General features: G+C 46.3%; 1 protein-coding gene across 1 annotated transcript; it reads left to right on the top strand.

The window, feature by feature from the left end:
* Positions 1-204: 204 nt before the first annotated feature.
* On the top strand, positions 205-21,833 carry LOC144695625 (nuclear factor 7, brain-like). Its single transcript, XM_078566522.1, has 6 exons — positions 205-825; positions 916-1,011; positions 1,105-1,338; positions 2,407-2,429; positions 10,611-10,726; positions 21,256-21,833. The coding sequence occupies exons 1-6, from the start codon at positions 418-420 to the stop codon at positions 21,831-21,833; spliced, it is 1,455 nt and encodes a 484-aa protein (XP_078422648.1). The 5' UTR covers positions 205-417.
* Positions 21,834-23,248: the final 1,415 nt, after the last annotated feature.

Here is a 23,248-nt window from a genome sequence, read left to right as displayed (position 1 = left end):
GCTACAATGATTAACCTAATTTAGTTTATGGATCTGGATTTACACCATGTTTCTCTGAATAGTTTATAACCGTCAGCAAGTTCCTCTGGAGCAAAGTGCGATAGAATCTCGAACCTCGCCCATCTCCGCCTCCTCCCTCTCTCCAATCTTTCTCTCCACCCACTGCCAACTCTCCATGGACTTTCACCCTCTCTGGCTGGGTTCAATCATTCTCCATTTTCTAAACCTGTGCATCGCTCCCCCCACTCTCTGCCTTGTTTTCCCATGTAAAAGACTACGGCACTTAGTTTAGTAATAACAATAACTACCCGAGCATTGAGATGAATTTCGTCGACAAATCCGTGATCTGAAGGTGTTCGAAAGCGCAGTAAAGTCGAAACTGAAACCGGATTGAATCAGCAGTTGTTGAGTGTGAACATGGCTTCTAAACAGCAGGGAGAAAATTTCACAGAGGATTTAAATTGTCCAATTTGTCTTGATTTCTTCACCGATCCGGTAATACTGGATTGTGGACACAACTTCTGCCGCTCATGTATCACCCAGTGTTGGGAAAAGGAGGTAAACTCCTGCCCGGAATGTAGAGAGCAGTTTCCGGAAATAAACCTCAGGGTAAATCGGGCTTTAGCGAATCTGGCCGAGAAAGCTCGAAAATTACAGCTCGATCCGAAAGAGAAGGAAAGTAAACTTCACTGTGAGGAACATCAGGAAGAACTGAAGCTGTTTTGTGAAACTGACAAGAAATTGATCTGTTTGATTTGTCGAGATTCGCGGGAACACAAATCTCACGACTTTATGCCGATTAAAGAAGCTGTTGAAATCTACAAGGTAAAAGGGAAAATATTTTCTAAGCTGATAGTTTTATCACATTTTCATGGTCTAACACTTCCATTCTGTGATTTTCTCTCCCAATCCCAGGATCAGCTGAAATCTTCCTTAGATTCTCTCACAGAGAAGAAATCGGCGGTTCTAGAAACGGAACAGAAACAGAAACAGAAGATTTCCGAAGTTAGGGTAAGGTCTCCCTGTGCTGATTTTCTGGGATCTCGGTTAGTTTTGTTCCCTTTATCGCGGGACATTAATTATGTTTCATCTTCCATTTGTTAGGAACAGTCGAGCAGTCTGCAGACCCACATCACATCCGAGTTCACTAAAATGCACCAGATTCTCACTGAGAAAGAGCAGCGTTTACTCAGAGATCTCAGGGAAGAAGAGGAGAGGATTCTAGAACCAATGGAGAAAAACCTTCGAGAGATTCAGGAGAATTTAAATTCTATTGAGGAGAAGCTCTCAAACTTTCAGAAACAGATGGTGCAAAAAGACGAGTTGATATTTTTGAAGGTGAGGGAACATATTGCGGGTCAGTTCAATGAGGCTTCACACAGTCACAAAATAACTGATAACTGAAATAAATATAGAATGTACGGAAAAAATAAAAACGGAGTTAAACAAATTTCTGTCTGTTTCGTGGCAATTCTGCGGTCTCCCCGAAATAATCGGCTTCCACATTGTCTGCAGATTCCCGGGAATACTTGTAACCTCCCGAGAATGAGTTTTCTTGATCTTCTCACTTGCTTTGTGATTATTTCCGTGTTGCCAAGTTTAATTTTCTCCTGGACGCCTATTTCGATCCAGTTACAGCTCATGTTGTGTGTGTGTGGGTCTGTCTGGTACGGTGTGTGAGAGTCACTGTCTGTGAGAGGGACTGAAGTTGAGTTCCAGTTTATTTGACTCTCCACAATCTTCCTTCCAAAATGTATCACTTTACACTTCCGAGTTAAATCTCATCTGCTTTGAGTCTGCTCATTTCACCAGCCGCCCTGTTGATGTCCTCCTGAACTGTGTGCAGGTCAACTCATTACAGAAAGGATGTAATTGCATTAGGACACAGAGGAGATTTACGAGGATGTGACCAGGACTAGAAAAATGCAGCTATGAGGAAAGATTGGATAGACTGGGGCTGTTTTCCCTGCAACAGAGGAGGCTGAGGGGAGATTTGAGACATACAGAATTGTGAGGGGCCTGATATTGTGGGTGGGGAAGGGCCTATTTACATGCCAGAGAGGTCAGTGATGAGGGGGCACAGGTTTAAAGTTTTGGATAGAACGATGAGAGGGGAGATGAGGAAAAACTTTTACACCCAGAGGGTTGTGGGATCTGGAACTCACTGCCTTAAAGGGTAGTAGAGGCAGAAACCCTGAACTCATTTAAAAACTGCCTGAATATTGACATCAAGTGCTGTAACCTGCAGGGCCGTGGACCAAATGGTGCAAAGTGCGATTAGGCTGGGTGTTTTTTTCCATCTGGCGCAGACACGATGGGCCAAGTGGCCTCTTTCTGTGCCGTAAACTTTCTATGATTCTAAATCTGTGACTTTGCTCCTCACTGTTCATGATTCATTTCTTTCAGGAGGAAGCTTGTCGGAAGAGAAGGTAGGACATGCTCTCTACTGAAATTCTGCACAGTTTGGTAAAATAACTCAGAAAGGTTTTGTTATGATTTCTTTTCTAGTTACCATCGCAACATTAAAGGGTCATTCATCGGGCGACAATAACTCTGCTTATGGTTTAAGCAGTAGTCTTTTATTAAAATGACAAACTTTATTCCAGCCGTTAGATGAGATTTCATATAACTGGTCTACATTATTGTATTAAATTACAAGATGCCATTCAATCCTGAAGTGCTCACTTGCAGGCTGCAGACTACTGTTAGTGCGGCTGTGACCTTCCGACTGAACCTGAGAGAGCCACACCACCCATGTTTCCATGGTGTCGACCATCCATGTCCCTGCAAGGCTCCTGATCAACCCGGGAGAGTCATATGTTAATGGGGGAATGGGTTTTGTTTTTATTCCAATATAGAATCTTGATCTGTATCCTTAACACACCAGCAAAACAGACCCAGCAGATGTGGCGGCACTGTGGGATAAACCTTGGAGGGAGTTGCTCTGGGAGTCCATAACATTGACTCCAGAGCCCATGAAGCCTCATGGCGTCAGGTCAAACATGGACGAGGAAACCTGCTGATTATCTTGTACCCACCCATCCGCCACACCTCAGCCCCTCACCCTTGCCTCAGCTGATGAATAAGCACTCCTCCACATTGAACTTCACTTGGAGGAAGCACTGAGTGGCAAAGGAGTAGAATGTACACTGGATAGGATTCAGTGTCCATCACCAAGATTGGCTCGGTCGTGGAACTACCTCCCTAGAGCACTGTGAGCGTACCTACACCACATGGACTGCAGAAGTTCAAAGAGGCAGCTCACCACCACCTTATGAAGGGCAATTAGGGGGGCAATAATGCTGGCCTCACCAGCGCTGCCCACATCTCATTCATTGATAAAAAACAATTTGCCACTACTGGCCGAGCTGGATATGCCCCAAAGGACATAGCTGCTAGACTGGGTCTGTGGCAGGTAGTGAGGGAACCAACAAGAGGGAAAAACATACTTGACCTCTTCCTCGCTAATCTGCCTGCTGAGCATGCATCTGTCCATGGCTGTATCAGTAGGAGTGACCACCACACAGTCTTTGTGGAGGTGAACTCCTGCCTTCAGATTGAGGATACCCACACACAAGACTGGGCATCCATGGAGCGCTGTGGACCATCAGCAGCAGCAAAATTGTACTCAACCACACTCTGTAACTTCGTGGCTCGGCATATCCCCAACTCTACCCTTACCACCAAGCCATGGCATTGACCCTGGTTCAATGAAGGCCCAGATTTTCCGGCCCTGTCGCTGCTGCGACCCACCGTGGGCAAGGCAGCAGCCCAGCCACAAGTCCATTGACTGGCGGTGGGACTGGAAGATCGTGGCGGCGGGCGGGTGTGGAAAACTCCGCCTTTTCAGGAGGGCATGCCAAGAGCAGCAGCATTTATACCTAAAAAGGAGGTGTCAACATGGTGAAGCCAGGACTCAGGACGACTTACATGTCAGACAGCGTAAGCCACATGCGATAGACACAGCTAAGCGATCCAACAACCAATGGATCAGATGTAAATTGTGCAGCTATGGCCCTTCCAGCCATGCATGGCGGTGGACAATTAAATAACTAATTTGGGGAGGAGTCTCCACAAATATCCCCACCCTCAATGATGTGGGAACCCATCACATCATTGCAAAAGATTAAGGATGAACCTTTTGCTACAATCTTTAGCCAGATGTGCCCAGTGGATGATCCATCTCAGCCATCTCCAGAAATTCCCTGCCTACCAGTCTTCAGCCAATTCGATTCATTCCATGTGACATCAAGAAACGGCTGAAGGCACTGTTTCCTGCAAAGCTATGGGCCCTAACAATATTCTGGCAATAGTACTGAAGACTTGTGCTCCAGAATGTCCTGCGCCCCGAGCCAAGCTGTTCCAGTAAAGCTACAACACTGGCATCTACCTGGCTATGTGGAAAATTGCCCAGGTATTTCCTTTCCACAAAGAGCAGGACAAATCTGGCCTGGCCAATTACCACCCCATCAGTCTACTCTCCATCATCAGTAAAGTGTTGGAAGGGGTCATCAGCAATGATATCAAGAGGCACTTGCTTAGCAATAACCTGCTCACTGACGCTAAGTTTGGGTTCCACCACAGTCACTCAAATCCTGACCTCATTACAGCCTTGATTCAATCATGGACAAAAGAGCTGAACTCCTTAGGTGAGGTGAGAGTGACTGCCTTTGACATCGTGGCCTAACTTGACCGAGTATGGCACCAAGGAGCCCAAGCGAAACTGGAATCAATGGAAATAAGGGGGGAAACTCTCCGGTGGTTGGAGCCATATCTAGCACAAAGAAAGATGGTTGTAGTTGTTGGAGGTCAATCATCTCAGCTCCAAGGCATCACTGCACGAGTTCCTCAGCCCATCCATCTTCATCTGCTTCATCAATGACACTCCTTCCATCATAAAGTCAGAAGTGGGGATGTTTGCTGATGATTGCACAATGTTCAACACCATTCACGACTCTTCAGATACTGAAACAGTCCATGTCCAAATGCAGCAAGACTAAACAATATGCAGGTTTGGGCTGACAAATGGCAAATAACATTCGGGCCATAGAAGTGCCAGGCAATGGCCATCTCCAACATGAGAAAACCTAACCATCGCCCCTTGATGTTCAATTATTTCCATTACCATTGCTGAATCGTGTGCTTGCACACAAACAGGAGAGAGAGCTCATCGTGAGTGAGATACAGCCAGAGTGAGTATGGGTATTGGCAATTTGGTGCACAGTGGGAATTCGGTGCATAGGGAAAAAGGTGCTCTTTGCATGTTTATTTGGATATTCAACTTCTTAAATCTTCAAAGAGTGGTCTTGTCCTGCTGCAGCAGTAGAGTCTACAAGGGAAAGGAATGATTGGTAAGTAGTGGGTCAGGTCAGGTAAGTATTTACTACTTTAATCGCTTCTAGTTTAAGGTTTTTTTGTGGTTTATACTTTGTATATACTACAGTAACGAAGATCAGGAAAGAAGGGCCCCAGAGTAATTGATTGAAAGGTTTAATTTAAAGGGATAAGACATGGCAGGAGAGCTCAAGCCATGGTGTGCTCCTCGTGCTCCATGTGGGAAGCAGGGGACATTTCCAGTGTCCGGGACCAGCATGTGTGCATGAAGTATGTCCAGCTGCAGCTCCTGGAATCTCGGGTTTCAGAGCTGGAACGGCGGCTGGGGACGCTGTGGAGCGTCCGCGAGTCTGAGAGCATTGTCGATAGCACGTTTAGAGAGGAGGTCACACCTCAGCTGAAGGGACTTGAGGAAGGAAGGGAATGGGTAACCACCAGGCAGTCGAAGAGAAACAGGCAGGTAGTTCAGGAATCCCCTGGGGTCCCGCTCGCAAATTGCTATTCCATTTTGGAGGCTGATGAGGGCGCTGGTTCCTCCAGGGAGTGCGGACAGAGCCAAGCGTCTGGCACCACAAGCAGCCTGTCTGTAAAGGAGGGGAGGAAGAGCAGTAGTAATAGGGGATTCTATAGTCAGGTAAACAGATAGGTGCTACTGTGGCCGTCAACGTGACTCCAGGATGGTATGCTGCCTCCCTGCTGCCAGGGTCCGGCATGTCACTGATCAGCTGCAGGGCATCCTGAAGGTGGAGGGTGATGAGGCAGAGGTCATGGCACAGTTTGGTACCAACGACATAGGTAGAAAGAGGGATGTGGTCTTGCATCAAGAATTCAGGGAGTTAGGCAGTGGACTAAAAAACAAGACCTTTCAGGTTGTAATCTCTGGATTACTCGCAGTGCCACGTGCTAGCGAGCTCAAAAATAGGAGAATAGCACAGATGAATATGTGGCTTAAGATTTGGTGCAGGAGGGAAAGTTTTAGATTCCTGGATGACTGGGACTGTTTCTGGGGAAGGTGGGACATGTACAAGCGGGACGGTCTACATCTGAACCAAAGCGGGACTAACATCCTTGCGGGTGGGTTTGCTAGTGCTGTTGGGAGGAGTTTAAACCAATTCGGCAGAGGGAGGGGACACAGAATGTTAGCCGGATAGGGACACATCATAATCCAGTAAAACAATCAAGTCTGAGGGAGGACAGCTGCATTATGTTTCAAGGGAGTAAGGCAAGGTTGGATGGCATCTACTTTAATGCCAGGAGTATTACAGGTAAAAAGGATGAGTTAAGGGTGAGCATTGACACGTGGAATGGTGATATAGTAGCCATTGCTGAGACGTGGTTGAGTGAGGGAAAGGATTGGCAGTCAACCTTCCGGGGTATAGAATATTCAGGCGAGACAGGGGAGGGGGTAAAAGAGGAGGAGCCATTGCATTATTAGTTAAGGAGCCAGTTACTGCAGTAAGGAGAGATGGTATCTTGGAGGGGGCATCGAATGAAGCTTTGCGGGTAGAGCTTTGGAATAAAAAAGGGGCAGATACATTGTTAGGTTTCCCAGATAGTCAGCGGGAAATTGAGGAGCAAATATGTGCACAATTTGCGGAGGTGTATAAAAACAATAACAATAGGGTAATTATATTAGGTGATTTCGACTTTCCCAACATTAATTAGGATAGACATAGTGTTAAGGACTTGAATGGAGTGGATTTCTTGAAATATGTACAGGAGAACTTTTTAGGTCAATATGTAGAGGGTCCACCAAGGGATGGCGCAGTGCTGGACCTAAATCTGGGGAATGAAGCCAGACCGGTGGCTGAGGTGGTGGTGGGGGAGCATTTTAGTGATAGCGACCACAACATGGTACAGTTTAAGTTTATAATGGACAAAGAAATAGACAAGTTGCAAAAAAATGGTTTGGATTGGGGGAGAGTGGATTTTCGTAAAATAAGGCAGGATCTGGCCAAGGTAAACGGGGAACAGCTACTTGTGGGGAAATCTACAGAGGAGCAGTGGGGGGCGTTGTAAAAGGAAATAGGGACTCTACAGGCTCAACATGTTCCCTCTAGGGTGATAGGAAGGAGTAACGAGCCCACAGAACCATGGATGACCTGAGATATTCAGGATACGATGAGAAGGAAAAGAAAGGCTTTTAGGAGGTACAAGGGAAGCAAATCAGTGGAGGCATTAATGGAGTACAGACAGTGCAGGGTGGAGCTTTATAAAGCAATTAGGAGAGCAAAGAGGGGATATAAGAAAGCTCTGGCTGGTAATAGTAGGGAAAATCCCAAGATATTCTATAAGTGTATCAATGGGAAGAGGATAACCAGGGAAAGAGTAGGGCCAATAAGGGACCAAGGGGGCAATCTATGGGTGGAGCCAGAGGACATCGCTAGAATGTTGAATGAATACTTCACGTCCGTCTTCACCCAAGAGAATGAAGATGAAGGTATTGAGCTCGGTGAGAGAGACTGCGAGGTTCTTAAGCAAATTGATATAGGGAGTGACAAGATATTGGAGGTGTTTGCAAGCTTAAAAGTGGACAAATCTCCAGGTCCAGATGATTTGTGTCCCAGACGGCTGAGGGAGGCAAGGGAAGAGATCGCAAGGGCTCTGACCCAAATTTTTAATTCCTCTCTGGCCACAGGGGAGGTTCCTGAGGACTGGGGAACAGCTAATGTGGTTCCGCTCTTTAAGAAGTGTTGTAGAGAAAAGCCAGGGAACCACAGGCCAGTGAGTCTCACGTCAGTGGTAGGGAAACTATTGGAGAAATTTCTGAAGGAGAGTATCCATCTCCACTTGGAGCAGCAAGGTTTGATCAGCGATAGTCAGCATGGCTTTGACAGAGGGAAGTCATACCTTACAAATTTGATTGAATTTTTTGAGAAGGTGACCAGGTGTGTAGAGGAGGGTCGTGCAGTTGATGTAGTTTATATGGATTTCAGCAAAGCCTTTCACAAGGTCACACATGGGAGACTTATAAAGAAGGCAAATGCACATGGGATACACGGTAATTTGATAAGTTGGATTCAAAATTGGCTTAGTTGTAGGAGACAGAGGGCGATGACAGAAGGATGCTTTAGTGACTGGAAGCTAGTGTCCAGTGGTGTGCCACAGGGATCTGTGCTGGATCCCCTATTATTTGTCATTTATATAAACAACATAGATGACTATGTGTGGGGTACGATTAGTATGTTTACGAATGACACAAAGATTACCCAGGTGCTTAACAGTGAGGTTGAGTGTCTTCGGCTACATGAAGATATAGACGGGATGGTCAAATGGGCAGATGGAATTTAACCCTGAAAGATGTGATGTGATACACTTTGGAAGGAGTAATTTGACAAGGAAGCATTCAATGAACGGCATGACACTAGTTCTGAGCAACAAATGGACCTTGGCGTTTGTGTCCATAGATCTCTGAAGGGGGAGGAGCATGTTAGTGGGGTAATGAAAAAGGCATATGGGACACTTGCCTTTCTCAATCGAAGCATAGATTACAAAAGTAGGGAAGTCATGTTGGAATTGTATAGAACCTTGGTGAGTCCACAGCTGGAGTACTGTGTGCAGTTCTGTTCACCACATTATAGGAAGGATGTTATTGCACTGGAGGAGATGCAGAGAAGATTCACCAGGATGTTGCCTGGGATGAAACATTTAAGTTATGAAGAGAGGTTGGATAGACTTGAGTTGTTTTCGTTGGAGCAGGGAAGACTGAGGGGCGACCTGATCGAGGTGTACAAGATTATTAGGGGCATGGAAAAGGTAGATAGGGAGCAGCTGTTCCCCTTAGTTGAAGGAACAGTCTCAAGGGGTCATAAGATCAAGTTGAAGGGCAGGAGGTTTAGGGGGGATATGAGAAAAAGGTTTTTTATCCAGAGGGTGGTGACGGTCTGGAATGCACTGCCTGGGAGGGTGGTGGATGCGGGTTGCCTCACATCCTTTAAAAAGAACCTGGATGAGCACTTGGCACGTCATAACATTCAATGCTATGGGCCATGTGCTGGTAAACGGAATTGGTAGGTAGGTCAGGTGTTTCTCACCTGTCGGTGCAGACTCGATGGGCCGAAGGGCCTCTTCTGCACTGTGTGATTCTGTGATTCTGTGAATCCCCCAATATCACCATCTTGGGGGTTAGAATTGACCAGAAACTGAACTGGATTAGCTGTGTAAATACTGTGGCTACAAGGGCAGTTCAGAGACTAGGAATCCAGCGGTGACTAACTCGCCTCCTGACTCCCCAAAGCCTGTCCACCATCCAGAAGACAAAAGTCAGGAGTGTGATGGAATACTTTCCACTTGCCTGAATGAGTGCTGCTCCAATAACATTCGAAAAGTTTGACACCATCCAGTACAAAGAAGCCCACTTGTTTGGCATCTCATCCACAAACATTAATTCTCACCAACACTGACGAACAGTGGCAGCAGTGTGTACCATCTACAGGATGTACAGCAGGGCCTCACCAAGGCTCCTGAGACAGCACCTTCCAAACCCACGACTGCTGATGGACAAGGGCAGCAGAAGCATGGGAACACCACTACCTGAAAGTTCCCCTCCAAGCCTCACACTATCCGGACTTGGAAATATATCACCGTTCCTTCACTGTCACTGGGTCAAAGTCCTGGAACTCCCTCCCTAACAGCACCATGGCTGTACCTACAACATGTGGACTGCAGCGGTTCAAGAATGCAGCTCACCACCGCCTTCTGAAGGTGCAATATGGCGTTGGCAATAAATGCTGGCATAGCAGTGAAGGCCACATCCCATGAATGAATTAGAAAAATCAACACAACAGCTGAAACTTGTTTTAAGATATACAGCAAAACTGACACCGAACCACAAGGAGATATTAATACCGATAACGGAGGTATGTTTTAAAGCGTATTAAAGGAAGAAAGAGGGATAGAAAGGCAGAAAGCTTTCAGAATTTCAGAGTTCAGGGCCTTGGCAGCTGAAGGTCCACCTGCCAATTGTGGAGTGATTAAAATCAGGGATATTCAAGAGGCCAGAAGTAGAGGAGCGCAGGTGTCTCGGAGAGTTGTGTAGACGTTTTCAGCCATTGCCTTTATTCTACAAGCTTTGTTTGTAATACAGCAGGTGGACAGGCTAAATGTTTATCTTCTCCTGTGATTTGTCATATCCCGGTAACTGATCTGTTATGGGCTATGGGCCTTTTTCAGGACATGGGTATTTCCATGCTCTGCCCTTGCATTTCATGTCTAAAATCATGCCTAAAGTGTTCTAATACAATGAATTTATAACAGAAACTGTTTCATATTAATAGGATTAGTGATGACGGTCATGAGCTCTCAGTGTCTGATGCTGCCCTGACTATCGGAAAGTTCAAAGGCCCTCTACAGTACACAGCGTGGAGGGAAATGATAAACTCCATCAATCCCGGTAAAACTCCTATATTAATTTTCATGATCAATAGGCCCCAGATTAAACACTCACATCACCGGTTGTTAATCCCTAGAGACTCTCCATTCTTATTTTTTTTTTTTCTGTGGTTTCCTCTGGGTAAGTGTCTGAAGCCATCAGCACTGTGTGTCAAAGCAGTGAAGGGATCTGTGTAACCAGAGGAATAGAGCACGGATCTCTGGATGTGAAATAGAATTTGTAGAGGAGATTGGACTGGAATTCTGGGAACATTTTTCATCAATGTATAATCAGGAAGTCATGCAGACTTTGAAGAGAATGTGTGAAAAGAGAGCAAATGCGTGAAGTGGAATTAAACTCCTTAGTCACGAGAAAGTGAGTCTGCACTGGAAAAGGGAGGACACCAGGGGTTTTATCCAAGTGTTCGAGATTGAAACAGTACAGAGGGGATGAACATTCATAGTTTTCACACCATCACAGAGTCTGCATCAATGTAAGGATAACGTCAAATTTAGTAAAGGGAGGGGACACAGCTGTTTGGGTTGAACGAGGTTGATTTTTTGAGTGACCCCATTGATCGAGCAGGTAGTGAAACAGTGAACCCACTTCTCTGTCTACGAACTTGATAAGAAGCCCAATCCATTCTAAGGGTTGAGCTGCAGTATAATGTCATTGTCCAGTTTCTCATAGGTCTGTTGTGTGGAAAGGTGCTCGGTGGTCCTTGTTAGACAGAGGTGGGCGGGGGTGTGGGAGAAACAAGAAATCCGATGTTCCTCCAGTGTGGGGTTGTGGTAGTGTGATCATCGTAAGGTCATAAGAAATAGGCGTAGGAATAAGCCATTTGGCTCAACCTGTTCTGCCATTTGATATGATCATGGCTCATGTGACTGTGGCCCTAACTGCCATTTTTTCCTGTCCCCTGTAGCCCTTCACTCCACTATCGATCAAAAATCTGTCTAATTTAGCCCTGACTAAATAACTTCGTCTCCATTGCTCTCTGTGGAAGAGAATTGCAAAGGCTAACATCCCTCCAAGAGAAGAAATTCCCTCTCATCTCTGTCTTAAAAGGGAGACAGACCCCTTATTTATAAACTATTTCCCCTGCTTCTAGATTCCCCCGCTAGTGGAAAGACCCTCTTAGTATGTCCCCTGTCAAGCTCCCACAGAATCATATATGCTTCAATAAGATCACCTCTGATTTTTCTAAACATCAGGCCTAATCTGCTGAACCTTTCCTCAAAAGACAACTCCTTCATCCCAGGAATCAGCCTAGTGAACCTTCTTTGAACTATTTCAAAGATAAATATATATCTCCTTTAAGTAAGGAAACTGTACTGTACCATTACTCTCGCCAATGCCCTATGCAGCTCTCTCAAGAGTTCTCCATTATTATGCTCCATCTCCCTTTCAATAGAGGACAACATTCCATTTTCTTATTAATAACTTGCCGTACCTGGTTAGGGAGGTAGTCAGAAAAGTGGAGTTGAAGCGACAATTAGAGCAACCATGATCTTATCGAATGGTGGAGCAGGTCAATGGGCAAATGGCCTACTCATGCTCATACTCCTTGTATTCTTGTGCCAAACGTTTATGATTAATGTACAAGATCCCCTTGTCCTCCAGTATTCAGCAATTTCTCCCCATTTAAATAATATTATACTTTTCAATTCTTCCTGAAAAAGTCATCCTCCACATTATGCTCCAGCTGCCAGTTTTTCCCACTTACTTAACCTCTCCATATCCCTTTGCAGACACCTTAAATCCCCCTTCATGATTTGCATTCCTGCATATTATCATCAGAAAATTTGTCTGCAATATAGTCTGTCCTTCTAATATGTCACGAATATAGATCATAAATAGTTGAGGGCCAAGCACTGATTATTGCAGAACTCCACTAGTTACAATTTACCAACCTGAAAATGACATATTTCCCCTGGCTCTCTGTGTCCTTCCAATTAGCCAATCGTCTAATAATGCCACTGTATCACCTCTAACACCTTGCGCTCTTATCTTCTGCAGTAAACTTTCATGCAGCACTTTATCGAATGCCTTTTGGAAATCAAAATACACTACACCTACTACTTTCCCATTATCCACCATGCTTGTTACATCATCAAAGAACTCTAATAAATTTGTCAAACATGATTTCCCTTTCAAAAAACAATGTTGACTCTGCCATATAATGTAACGATTTCTAAATGTCCTGCTATACCTTTTTAAGATTAAGGTTCCCAGGGTTTTCCCAATGACAGATGTTAGATTAGCTGGCCTGTAGTTCACTGATTTCTGTCCCCCTCCTTTCTTGAACAGTGATGTTACATTCATGGCTTTCCAGTCCGTTGTGAACTTTCCAGAATCTAGGGAATTTTGGAAGATCACAACAACCATTCCATTCAGCCACTTCCATTCAGACCCAATGATGCAAGTCATCAGGTCCAAGGTTATTGTCAGCTGTTAATCCCTTTAGTAGTTTTCCTACTGCTTTTTCTCGACTAATCATGATCGTTTCAAATTCCTTGGTCCCTTTTGCCCTTATTTTTCTTAGGATGCGTTTTTGTCTCTTCTACTGTGAAGAATACTTGTTCAAAGTCTCTGCCATGCCCCGGGTTCCCAGTATTAATTCCCCAGTCTCACCCTCTGAGAGGCCAGCACTGACCATCATTACTCTTCATTTTGATATAGTTGCAGAAGCTTTAACTGTCTGTTTTAGCTTTTTTGTAAGTTTTCTCTCATACTCCAATTTCTCCCTTTTTTTTTATACATCCTTTGCAGGTTTCTAAACTTTTCCAAATTTTCTGGACTACCACTGATCTTAGCAGCATTATACATCTTTTCTTTCAATTTTACATCACCCTTAACTTCCTTAGTTAGCCACAGATAGAGCACTCTGTTCACTGAGTCTTCCTTTCTGGATGGAATATAAACGTCTGCCACTGTTCCTCTACCATCTTATCTTTAATCTATTTCCCCAATCCACTTTAGCCAACGCTGTCTTCATGCCCATGCAACTGTCTTCATTTAAGTTTAAGGCACTAGTTTCAGACCTAAATTGCTCACCCTCAAACTGAATGTGAAATTTTATCATATATGATCTCTCTTACCGAGAGGATCTTTTACGATGAGGTAATTCTTTAATCCTGTCTCATTAGATATTTCCAGGTTTAAAATAGACTGTTTCCTGGTTGGTTCAGGAACATATTTTTTTCTAAGAAACTGTCCTGAGTGCAACCTATGAGCTCATCCTCAGGCTACCTTTTCCAATTTGATTTATCCAATCTGTATGAAGGTTAATATGGCCCATAGTTATTGCAGTATCTTTCTTACAATCCCTGGCTTCTGACTTGCCTTTATAACCATAGTGTCTATATGCTCACACAGTTCAGTGTCTGTTCCATGGTAATCCCCAAGGTGTTGATGGTGGGGGATAGAGTGATGGAAATGCAGCTGAATGTCAAGGATGATGCTTAGATTCCCTTTTGTTTGTGATAATCATTTCCCGGCGCTTATGTTACGTACTACTCATCAGCCCAAGATTGAATGCTGTCCAGGTCTTATAGCATACGGCCACCAACTGCTTCAGTATCAGAGATGTTGAAAATGGTGCTGAACACTTTGTAATCATCAGTGACCATCCCGTCAATTGATGGAAGGCAGATTATTGAGAAAGCAGCTGAAGACTGGTGGGTTGAGGTCACTAACCTGACAAACTCCTGCAGTGATCACCGGGGCTGAGATTATTGGTCTCCAAAAACTGCAAACATCTGCTTTGGTGCTGATATGATTTCTATAAATGGTGATTCCCTGACTGCTAATGACATCTTATCACTGGCTTTCAGCTCTTCTGTCCATGATGGACGAAGTCTGTATGGGATCTTGAGCCAAGTGGTCCTGCCGGAATGCAAACTGAGAATTGATAAGCATTTTAATTGCTGTGTAAATGCCATCTGATGGCATTGTTGGCAACAGTTGTCTGGCGATTGTTGCATCAGTGATTGGCCATTTTGGATTTGTCCTGCTTTTGGTGGACAGGATATGTTTGGGCAATTTCCCATATTGTTGGATAGATGCCTGTGTTGTAACTCTACTGGAACAACTTGGCTATGGGTGTAGCTAATTTTTGAGTACAAATCTTCAGTAGTGCAGCTGAGATGTTGTCTGAGCCCATAGCCTTTGCTCTTTCTAGTGAGATAATCCATTACTTGTGATCATGTGATGTCAGTTGAATCAGCTGAAGACTGGCATCTGTGACATTGATGACGTTGGAAGGAGACCAAGATGGATCATCCACTCGACATTTCAGGTTGAAAATGGTTGCTGTTGTTTCAGGCTTGTCTTTTGTATGACATGCGGGGCTCACTCCTCACTGTGCCTGGATATGTAAATGAAGCCTGCTTCTCCAGTGAGTAGTTTAATTGTCCACCCTCATTGATGACTGGATGTGGCAGAACTGCAATTTTTCAAGTAAAAACAGAGAAAGCTGGAAATGATGGTCAGGCAGCATCTTAGGAGAGATAATCAGAGTTAACAGGTGGAATCTTCCACTCTAAAGGCGACGTTCGGCGATGGGCACAGAAGTGGAAGTGATTCCCGCTGTCGGGTAGGGCCGCTGAACATGGGTGATCTTGCCCTTTTCCGCTTATTACTGATTCATTGATGTGGAGCACAGAAAATCTGGTGTTGAGCGCGGGCAGGAAGTCGCTGTCCCTATCATTACCTCATGGGTTCGCAGTCCAGGCGTCTTTATTTAAAGATACTCGGAAAACAGGGTGTAGCAGTCAGCAGGCTGCTTCCACCTCTGCTGAGCAAGTACGGGCTGCACCTAGACATAGCGGTGGGTTCAGATAAAATTAAGAAGTATGATGCTGGATTAGAACTGCTGTTGGCAGGAGTAGACCATCCAGCCCTTCGAGCCCACTCCGCCATTCAATGAGATCATGGCTGATCCTCTACTTCTACACCATTTTCCTGCACTATCCCCGGGTCCATTGATGTTTTTAATATGTAGACATCTATCCATTTCAATCTTGCACACACTCAATGACAGCCTCCACAGCCGTCTGGGACAGAGACTTCCAAAGATTCATCACCCTCTGAGTGAAGAAATTCCTCCTCATCTCGGTCCTAAATTACCTGCCCGTTATTCTGAAACTGTGTCCCCTGGTTCTAGACCCACCCGCCACATCAACCAGGGAAACATCTTTCCTGCATTTACCCTGTCAAGCCCTGTAAGAATTTTGTATATTTGAACGAGATCACCTCTCCTTCTTCTAAACTCCAGAGATTAATGGGCCCATCTATTTAATCTTTCCTTAAAGGGCAATCCCTCCATTCCAGGAATTAATTTGTGAACCTAAATTACACTCAGTCTATGGCAAGTATAACATTCCTTAGGTAAGGAGAACAAAACTACACATAATATTCCAGGTTCATTCTCACTAAGGCACTATATAACTGCAGTAAGACATCTTTACTCCTGCACTCAAATGCTTTTGCAATAAAGGTCAACATGGCATTTGCATTCTATATTCCTTGCTGTATCTGAATTTTAGCTTCCAGTGACTCATCAACAAGGACACTCAAGTCCCTTTGACGTTCAACATTTCCCAGCCCCTCATCATTTAAGAAATACTCTGTATTTCAGTTTTTGCCACGAAAGTGGATACCCCCATATTATTCCGCATTGAATTCCATCTGCCAGATTTTTGCCCACTCACTGAGCCTCTCCAAATCTCCTTGAATTATTTCTGCATCCTGCTCACAACCGACACTTCCATCTAGTTTTGTGACATCTGGAAACTTGGAAATATTACATTTAATCCCAACATCCAAATCATTGAAATGGATTATGAATATCTGGGGCCCAAGGACTTATCCTAGTGATACCCCACTAGTCACAACCTGCCCACCTGAAAATGACCCATTCATTCCTACTCTCTGTTTTCTGTCTGTTAACCAGTTCTCAATCCATGCCTGAACATTCCACCAAATTGCATTTGCTCTCATTTTGTTTGCCAAACTCTTGTGTGGGATGTTATCAAAAGCTTTTTGAAAATCTAAATACATCACAAACCCCAGTTACCCCCTACATATTCTGCTAGTTACATTCTCCAAAATCTCCAACAGGTTTGTTAAACATGATTTCTCTTTCATTAAGTCCATGTTGATTCTGCCCAAGCTCACCATTATTTTCCAAATGTCCTGTTATCACATCCTTTATTAATGATTCTAGCATTGACCGTACTACTGATGTTAGGCTAACAGGTCTGTAGTTTCCCCTTTTCTCTGTCCCTCCTTTCTGAAATAGTGGGGTTATACTTGCCACCCTCCCATCTGCAAGAACAATTCGAAGGTCTATAGGATTTTGAAAGATGAACACCAATGCACCGACTTTCTCTCCAGCCACCTCATTCAACATTCTGGGATGTAGATCACCAGGTCCAGGAGATTTATCTACTTTAAGTCCCATTCATTTCTCTAATACTTTTCTTTTACTAATGATATTGTGTTGCAGTTCCTTCTTGATATTTGTCCCTTGATCCTCCACTATTTCTGGGAGGTTTTTAATGTTGATCATTGATATTCGGGTGGATCATGAGAAAGTTCATGTGATTTGCCTTGGCCGCATCTGTCATTAAGTATGCAGTTTGTGGTGTGTTCAACCACAGTTTTCCTGTTAATTCATGTTTACTTCATGTTAATTCTTTATGTTAGAACATAAAATAGATAGTATTGTCTGTTTGCCTTGTTGACTCTTGGATATTAAAATTATTCTGTTTGCTTCAAAACATGGATCTATAGGCTTTAGTAAAAATAAAAGCAAAAACTGCGGATGCTTGAAATCCAAAACAAAAACAAAACCTGGAAAAACTCAGCAGGTCTGGCAGCATCTGCGTAAAGGAACACAGTTAACATTTCGAGTCCGAATGACCCTTCAACAGAGCTAAGTAAAAATAGAAGAGAGGTGAAATATAAGCTGCTTTAAGTGGGGGTGGGACAAGTAGAGCTAGATAGATGGCCAGTGATAGGTGGATATAACCAAAAGATGTCACAAACAAAAGGCCAAAGAGGTGTTGAAGGTGGAGATATTATCTAAGGAATGTGCTAATTAAGGGTAGAAAGCAGGACGAGCAAGGTACAGAAAGCCTTGGTGGGGGTGAGGTGGGGGTGAAGGAGTCGAAAAAGGCTAGAAGGAAGAGATAAAACAATGGATGGAAATACATTTAAAAATATTGGAAATAGGTGGGAAAAGAAAAATCTATTGAAATTATTGGAAAAAAAGAGGGGGATTGGAAAGGGGATGGGGATGGAGGAGAGAGTTCATGATCTAAAATTGTTGAACTCAATATTCAGTCTGGAAGGCTGTAAAGTGCCTCGTCAGAAGATGAGGTGTTGCTCCTCCAGTTTGCGTTGAGCTTCACTGGAACAATGCAGCAGGCCAAGGATGGACATGTGGGCATGAGAGCAGGGTTTGAGTGTTGAAATGGCAAGTGACAGGGAGGTCTTGATAATGCTTGCGGACAGACCAATGGTGTTCTGCAAAGCGGTCACCCAGTCTGCGTTTGGTCTCTCCAATGTAGAGGAAACCACATTGGGAGCAACGAATGCAGTAGACTAAATTGAGGGAAGTGCAAGTGAAATGCTGCTTCACTTGAAATGTGTATTTGGGCCCTTGGACAGTGAGGAGAGGGGAAGTAAAGGGGAAGGTGTTGCACCTTCTGCGGTTGTATGGGAAGTGCCATGGGAGGGGATTGAGGTGTAGGGGCTGATGGAGGAGTGGACCAGGGTGTCCCGGAAGGAACGATCCATGCAGAATGCCACCAGGCGGGGTGAAGGGAAGATGTGTTTGGTGGTGGCATCATGCTGGAGTTGGTGGAAATGGTGAAGGATGATCCTTTGAATGTGGAGGCTGGTAGGGTGATAAGTGAGGACAAGGGGGACCCTATCATGTTTCTGGGAGGGAGAGGAATGCTTTATTATCTTAATTTATTATCTTTATTTATCTAATGTCTTTATTCTCTTAGTAAGTAACTGGGATTTCAAATTTGGTCAACTAACAAAAAAAAGTTAATGGGCACTAACCAGATGATAACCAAATTTGAGGGTCTTGTCTGGGACTGTAACAAGTTTTGGGCTCTGGCCGAGCAATATACCAAGAGAGGCAGCAGAACTCTACAGCAGATAGGGATCTGGGAATTCTGGTACATCAGTCACAAAAAATAATACGCAGGTACAGCAAGTGATTAGGAAGGTAAATGAAATGTTGATGTCTGTTGCAGGAGGAATCAAGTATTAAACGATACAATTGTTCCTACACCTTTACAGGGTCTTACTGAGAATGTATATGGAGTACTGTGTACCATTTTGATCTCCTAACTTAAGAAATCAGATAATACATGAGAATCAGTTCAGAGAAGGCTCGCTTTACTGATTCCTGGTACGGAGGGGTTATTTTACGACAAAAGGTTGAGCAGGTTGGGCCTATACACATTGGAGTTTAGACGAACGAGACGTGATCTTACTGAAACATGTAAGATGCTGAGAGGATGTTTCTTTTGGAGAGGAGTCTGTAACCTGGGGACAGTTTAAAAATTAGGGGTCTCCCATTTAAGACTGAGATGAGGAGAATTTGTTTCCTGTCAGAGGGTCGTTAAGTTTGGAATTCTCTTCCCCAGCGAGCAGTGAAGGCTGGGTCATTGAATATATTCAATCAGATCAGCCATTATCTTGTCAAATGGTGGAGCAGGCTTGAGGGGCTGAATGGCCTACTCTTGTTCCTAATTCTAGTGTTCTAATTTAATTTTGTTTGGTATCTTACAGGATAAGATTGCGTACAGCCTGTGTGACATTTTCACACTGCTTCTCGGAAGTATCACTCCCCACCCACACTCTCTCCAGCTCTCTTTCTCTCCTGCCCCTCTGTTTCCTCCCCATCTCTCCCCAACATTATCTTTCACCCTCCTGCTCACCTTCTCACAATCTCACTTCCCCCTCTCACATTCTTTGCCCCCCACCCCACTGTTGCTTTCCACTCCCTGTCCCTCATGCTCTCCCACTCCTCCCCCATCCTTCTCTCCACACATACTTTCTCACTCCCCTTGACCACACTCTCTCACTCACCTCCCATTCTCCCTTTCTCTCTCCCTCTTTAACTTCTGCTCTCTTTCTTACCTCTGCCCTACCCACAATCTTTCTCACTCCCCTTCCACACACTTTATCTCTCTTCTGCCATGCACTCATCACCCTCTCCACCCCCTCCTGCTAGATCTAACATCAGTCCCTCCTGTTCCCTACCTCCATTCCCTACCTATTGTCCCATTCCGGCCCTTTCGCTCTCTCTTCCACTGACCCAGACCTCACTCTCCTTCCTCCTTCCCTCATCATTCCACTTTACCTCTTCCACGCACCCTCTCCTCCCACGCACCCGCTCCTCCAACGGTCTCCCTTCACTCTTCCACACTTTTCCCTCTTCCGCACTATTTCCTCTCCCCCTTCTGCTTTCCTTCCTGCCTTGCACATTCTCTCACCTCTCCCACTCTCACACCTTCCCATTCTTCCTTCCACACTACTGCTGTCGCTAATCCTGCCCCTCTCTCTTTTCACACACTACCACTTTTGCATTCACCCTCCAGCTCCCCTCTCTCTCACACACTATCACACTCTCCCTGCCCCCCTACACTCTCTACCCCTCCATCTTGCTCTCTCACACCATCACACTCTCCCTGCCCCCTACACACTCTACCCCTCCATCTTGCTCTCTCACACCATCACACTCTCTCTGCCCCCCTGCACTCTCTACCCCTGCATCTCACTCTTTCACACCATCACACTCTCCCTGCCCCCTTGCACACTCTACCCCTGCATCTCACTCTCTACCCCTGCATCTTAGTCTCTCACACCATCTCAATCTCCCTGCCCCCGTACACTCTCTACCCCTCCATCTTGCTCTCTCACACCATCACACTCTCCCTGCCCCCCCAGCACTCTCTACCCCTGCATCTCACTCTCTCACACCATCACAATCTCCCTGCCCCCTTACACTCTCTACCCCTCCATCTTGCTCTCTCACACCATCACACTCTCCCTGCCCCCCCAGCACTCTCTACCCCTCCATCTCACTCACTCGGATCCCCACACACTTCCTACCACTCTCCTGCTCTCTTTACTCGAACCTCTCTTTCTCACCCACTCTCCCAATCTCCCTGTCATCCTGGTTTCTCTCTCTCTCTTGCTTCCTTTTTCTCAATCCCTCCTGCTCTCACTCTCTCCCACCTCTTCCTCTCCGGCACTCCGCTCCCACTCTCCCTCCCCACTCTCCTGCTCCCTCCCCCTCATCCACTCCCTCCTCTGCTACCATTTTCTCTCCTCAACTTCACCTCCCACCTCCATCTCTTTCCAGTTCCCTCTCTCTCTGCCTCCGACTCCCCCTCTGCTCTCTCTCCCATTTCCTCTCCACTCTCCCCCTCTCTCCCACCGGGATCCTTCCTCACACTCTACTCCTCCCCAGCACCTCTCTCTAAATCACTGACTGTGTTATTTTAACTTTCCCCCAGCTCCAGCCTCTCTGACACTGGATCCGGACACAGCGAATCCCTGGCTCATCCTGTCTGAGGACCGGACCAGTGTGAGACTCGGAGACAAACGGCAGCGGCTCCCTGACACCCCGGGGAGGTTTGATTCCTGGGTCTGTGTCCTGGGATCAGAAGCATTCACGTCAGGGAGACATTACTGGGAGGTGGAGGTGGGGGAGAAGACTCGGTGGTGGCTCGGAGTGGCCCGAGAGTCTGTGAACAGGAATGGGGAAATCTCCCTCAGGACCGAGTCCGGATTCAGGACTGTGAGGCTAGAGTCCGGATTCTGGGCTGTGAGGCTGGATCCTGGAAGTGATTATTTTGCTGCCACATCCCCCTCTGATACCCACCTCACCCCGAGTGTGAATCCCCGGAAGATCGGGGTTTACCTGGACTATGAGGGTGGACAGGTGTCATTTTACAATGCGGACAACATGTCCCATCTCCACACTTTCACCCACACTTTCACTGGGAGAATCTTTCCCTTCTTCCGCCCGGGATTGAATATTGGCGGGAAAAACTCGGCACCGCTGACAATCTGCGGGATTAAAGGTCACTAACGGATCCATCCCATAATTTCACACATTTCCCTGCCTCCTGTCAGCTGTAAACCGATGGGTGTCAGTCTCAGTCACAGGTGGAGGGAGAAGCCAGGTTAACATTCCAGGTATTAACCCTGTGTGGAGATTGGGTGGGGTTCCCTGTGTGTGCGGTGGGTTGTCGGGGTCCCTATTTGTGTATTTGGGTAGGGGGTCCCTGTGAGTGCGTGTGCGTAGAGTATGGGGGTCCCTGTGTGCGTGTGTGCCTGGAGGTGGGGGTCCCTGTGTGTGTGTGTGCGTGGAGGGAGGGGGTCCCTGTGTGTGTGTGTGTGTGTGGAGGGCAGGGTTCCCTGTTAGTGTGTGGTGAGGGGGTGGGGGTCCCTGTGTGTGTGAGTGTGGTGGAGGGAGCGGGCGCCGCTGTGTGTGTGTGTGTGTGTGTGTGTGGGGTGGGGGTCCCTGTGTGAATGTGTGTGGGGTGGGGGTCCCTGTGTGTGTGTGTGGGAGTGGGGGGGGGGTTTGGTCCCTGTGTGTGTGTGTGTGTGTGTGTGTGTGTGTGTGTCGGGTGGGGGTCCCTGTGTGTGTGAGTGGGGTAGGGGGGGGAGGGAGGGGGTGGGGATGTGGGGGTCCCTGTGTGTGTGTGTGGGGTGTCGCTTTGTTTGTGTGGGGGAGAGTGTCCCTCTGTGTGTCTCGGGGATGTGGGTCCCTGTGTGTGTGTGTGGTGGGGGGGGGGGGGTTTCCCTGTCTGTGTGTGTGTGTGTGTGTGAGTGTGTGGGTGGGGTGGGGGTCCCTGTGTGTGTGGGGGGTGGGGGTCCCTGTGTGTGTGTGGGGGGTGTGTGATGTCGCTGTGCGTCTGTGTGTGTGTGTGAGGGGGGTTCCCTGTGTGTGTGTGGGTCGGGTGGGAGTCCCTGTGTGTGTGTGTTGGGGGGTTTTGGGGGTCCCTGTGTGTGTGTTGGTGGGTTGGGGTCCTTGTGTGTGTGTGTGTGGTGGGTGGGCTGGGGTGGGGCTCTCTGTGTGTCTGTGTGTGTGTGGGGGGGGTGGGTGTGTGGGGGTCCCTGGGTGTGTGTGTGTGTGGGGGTGGTGGTGGTCGCTGTGTGCATGGGTGGGGTTCCCTGTGTGTGTGTGTTGGGTGGTGGACCCTGTGTGTGTGTGTGTTTGGGGTGGGGGACCCTGTGTGTGTGTTTGGTGTGGGTGTCCCTGTGTGTGTGTGTGGGTTGGGGGTTCCAGTGTGTGTGTGTGTGTGTTTGTGCGTGTGTGTGTGTGTGTGTGTGATGGGGGTCCCTATGTGTGTGTGTGTGTGGGGTGGTGGTCCCTGTGTGTGTGAGAGAGGTGGGGGTCCCTGTGTTTGTGGGGGGTGGGTGGGGGTCCCTGTGTGTGTGTGTTGTGGGGGGGGAGGGTGGAGCGTGGGTCCCTGTGTGTGTGTGTGTGTGTGTGTGTGT

This window comes from Cetorhinus maximus, chromosome 21 (assembly GCF_964194155.1).
Source record: "Cetorhinus maximus chromosome 21, sCetMax3.hap1.1, whole genome shotgun sequence".
Lineage (NCBI taxonomy): Eukaryota > Metazoa > Chordata > Chondrichthyes > Lamniformes > Cetorhinidae > Cetorhinus > Cetorhinus maximus.
Note: the sequence above shows the minus strand (reverse complement) of the source record. Positions and strands in the feature narration are given on the sequence as shown.

Coding starts and splice junctions, on each gene's coding strand:
- LOC144695625 (XM_078566522.1), top strand. CDS start 418: ATGGCTTCTAAACAGCAGGGAGAAAATTTCACAGAGGATTTAAATTGT. Junction 2,430..10,610: donor GAAGCTTGTCGGAAGAGAAG/GTAGGACATGCT, acceptor TCATATTAATAG/GATTAGTGATGACGGTCATG. Junction 10,727..21,255: donor GATAAACTCCATCAATCCCG/GTAAAACTCCTA, acceptor ACTTTCCCCCAG/CTCCAGCCTCTCTGACACTG.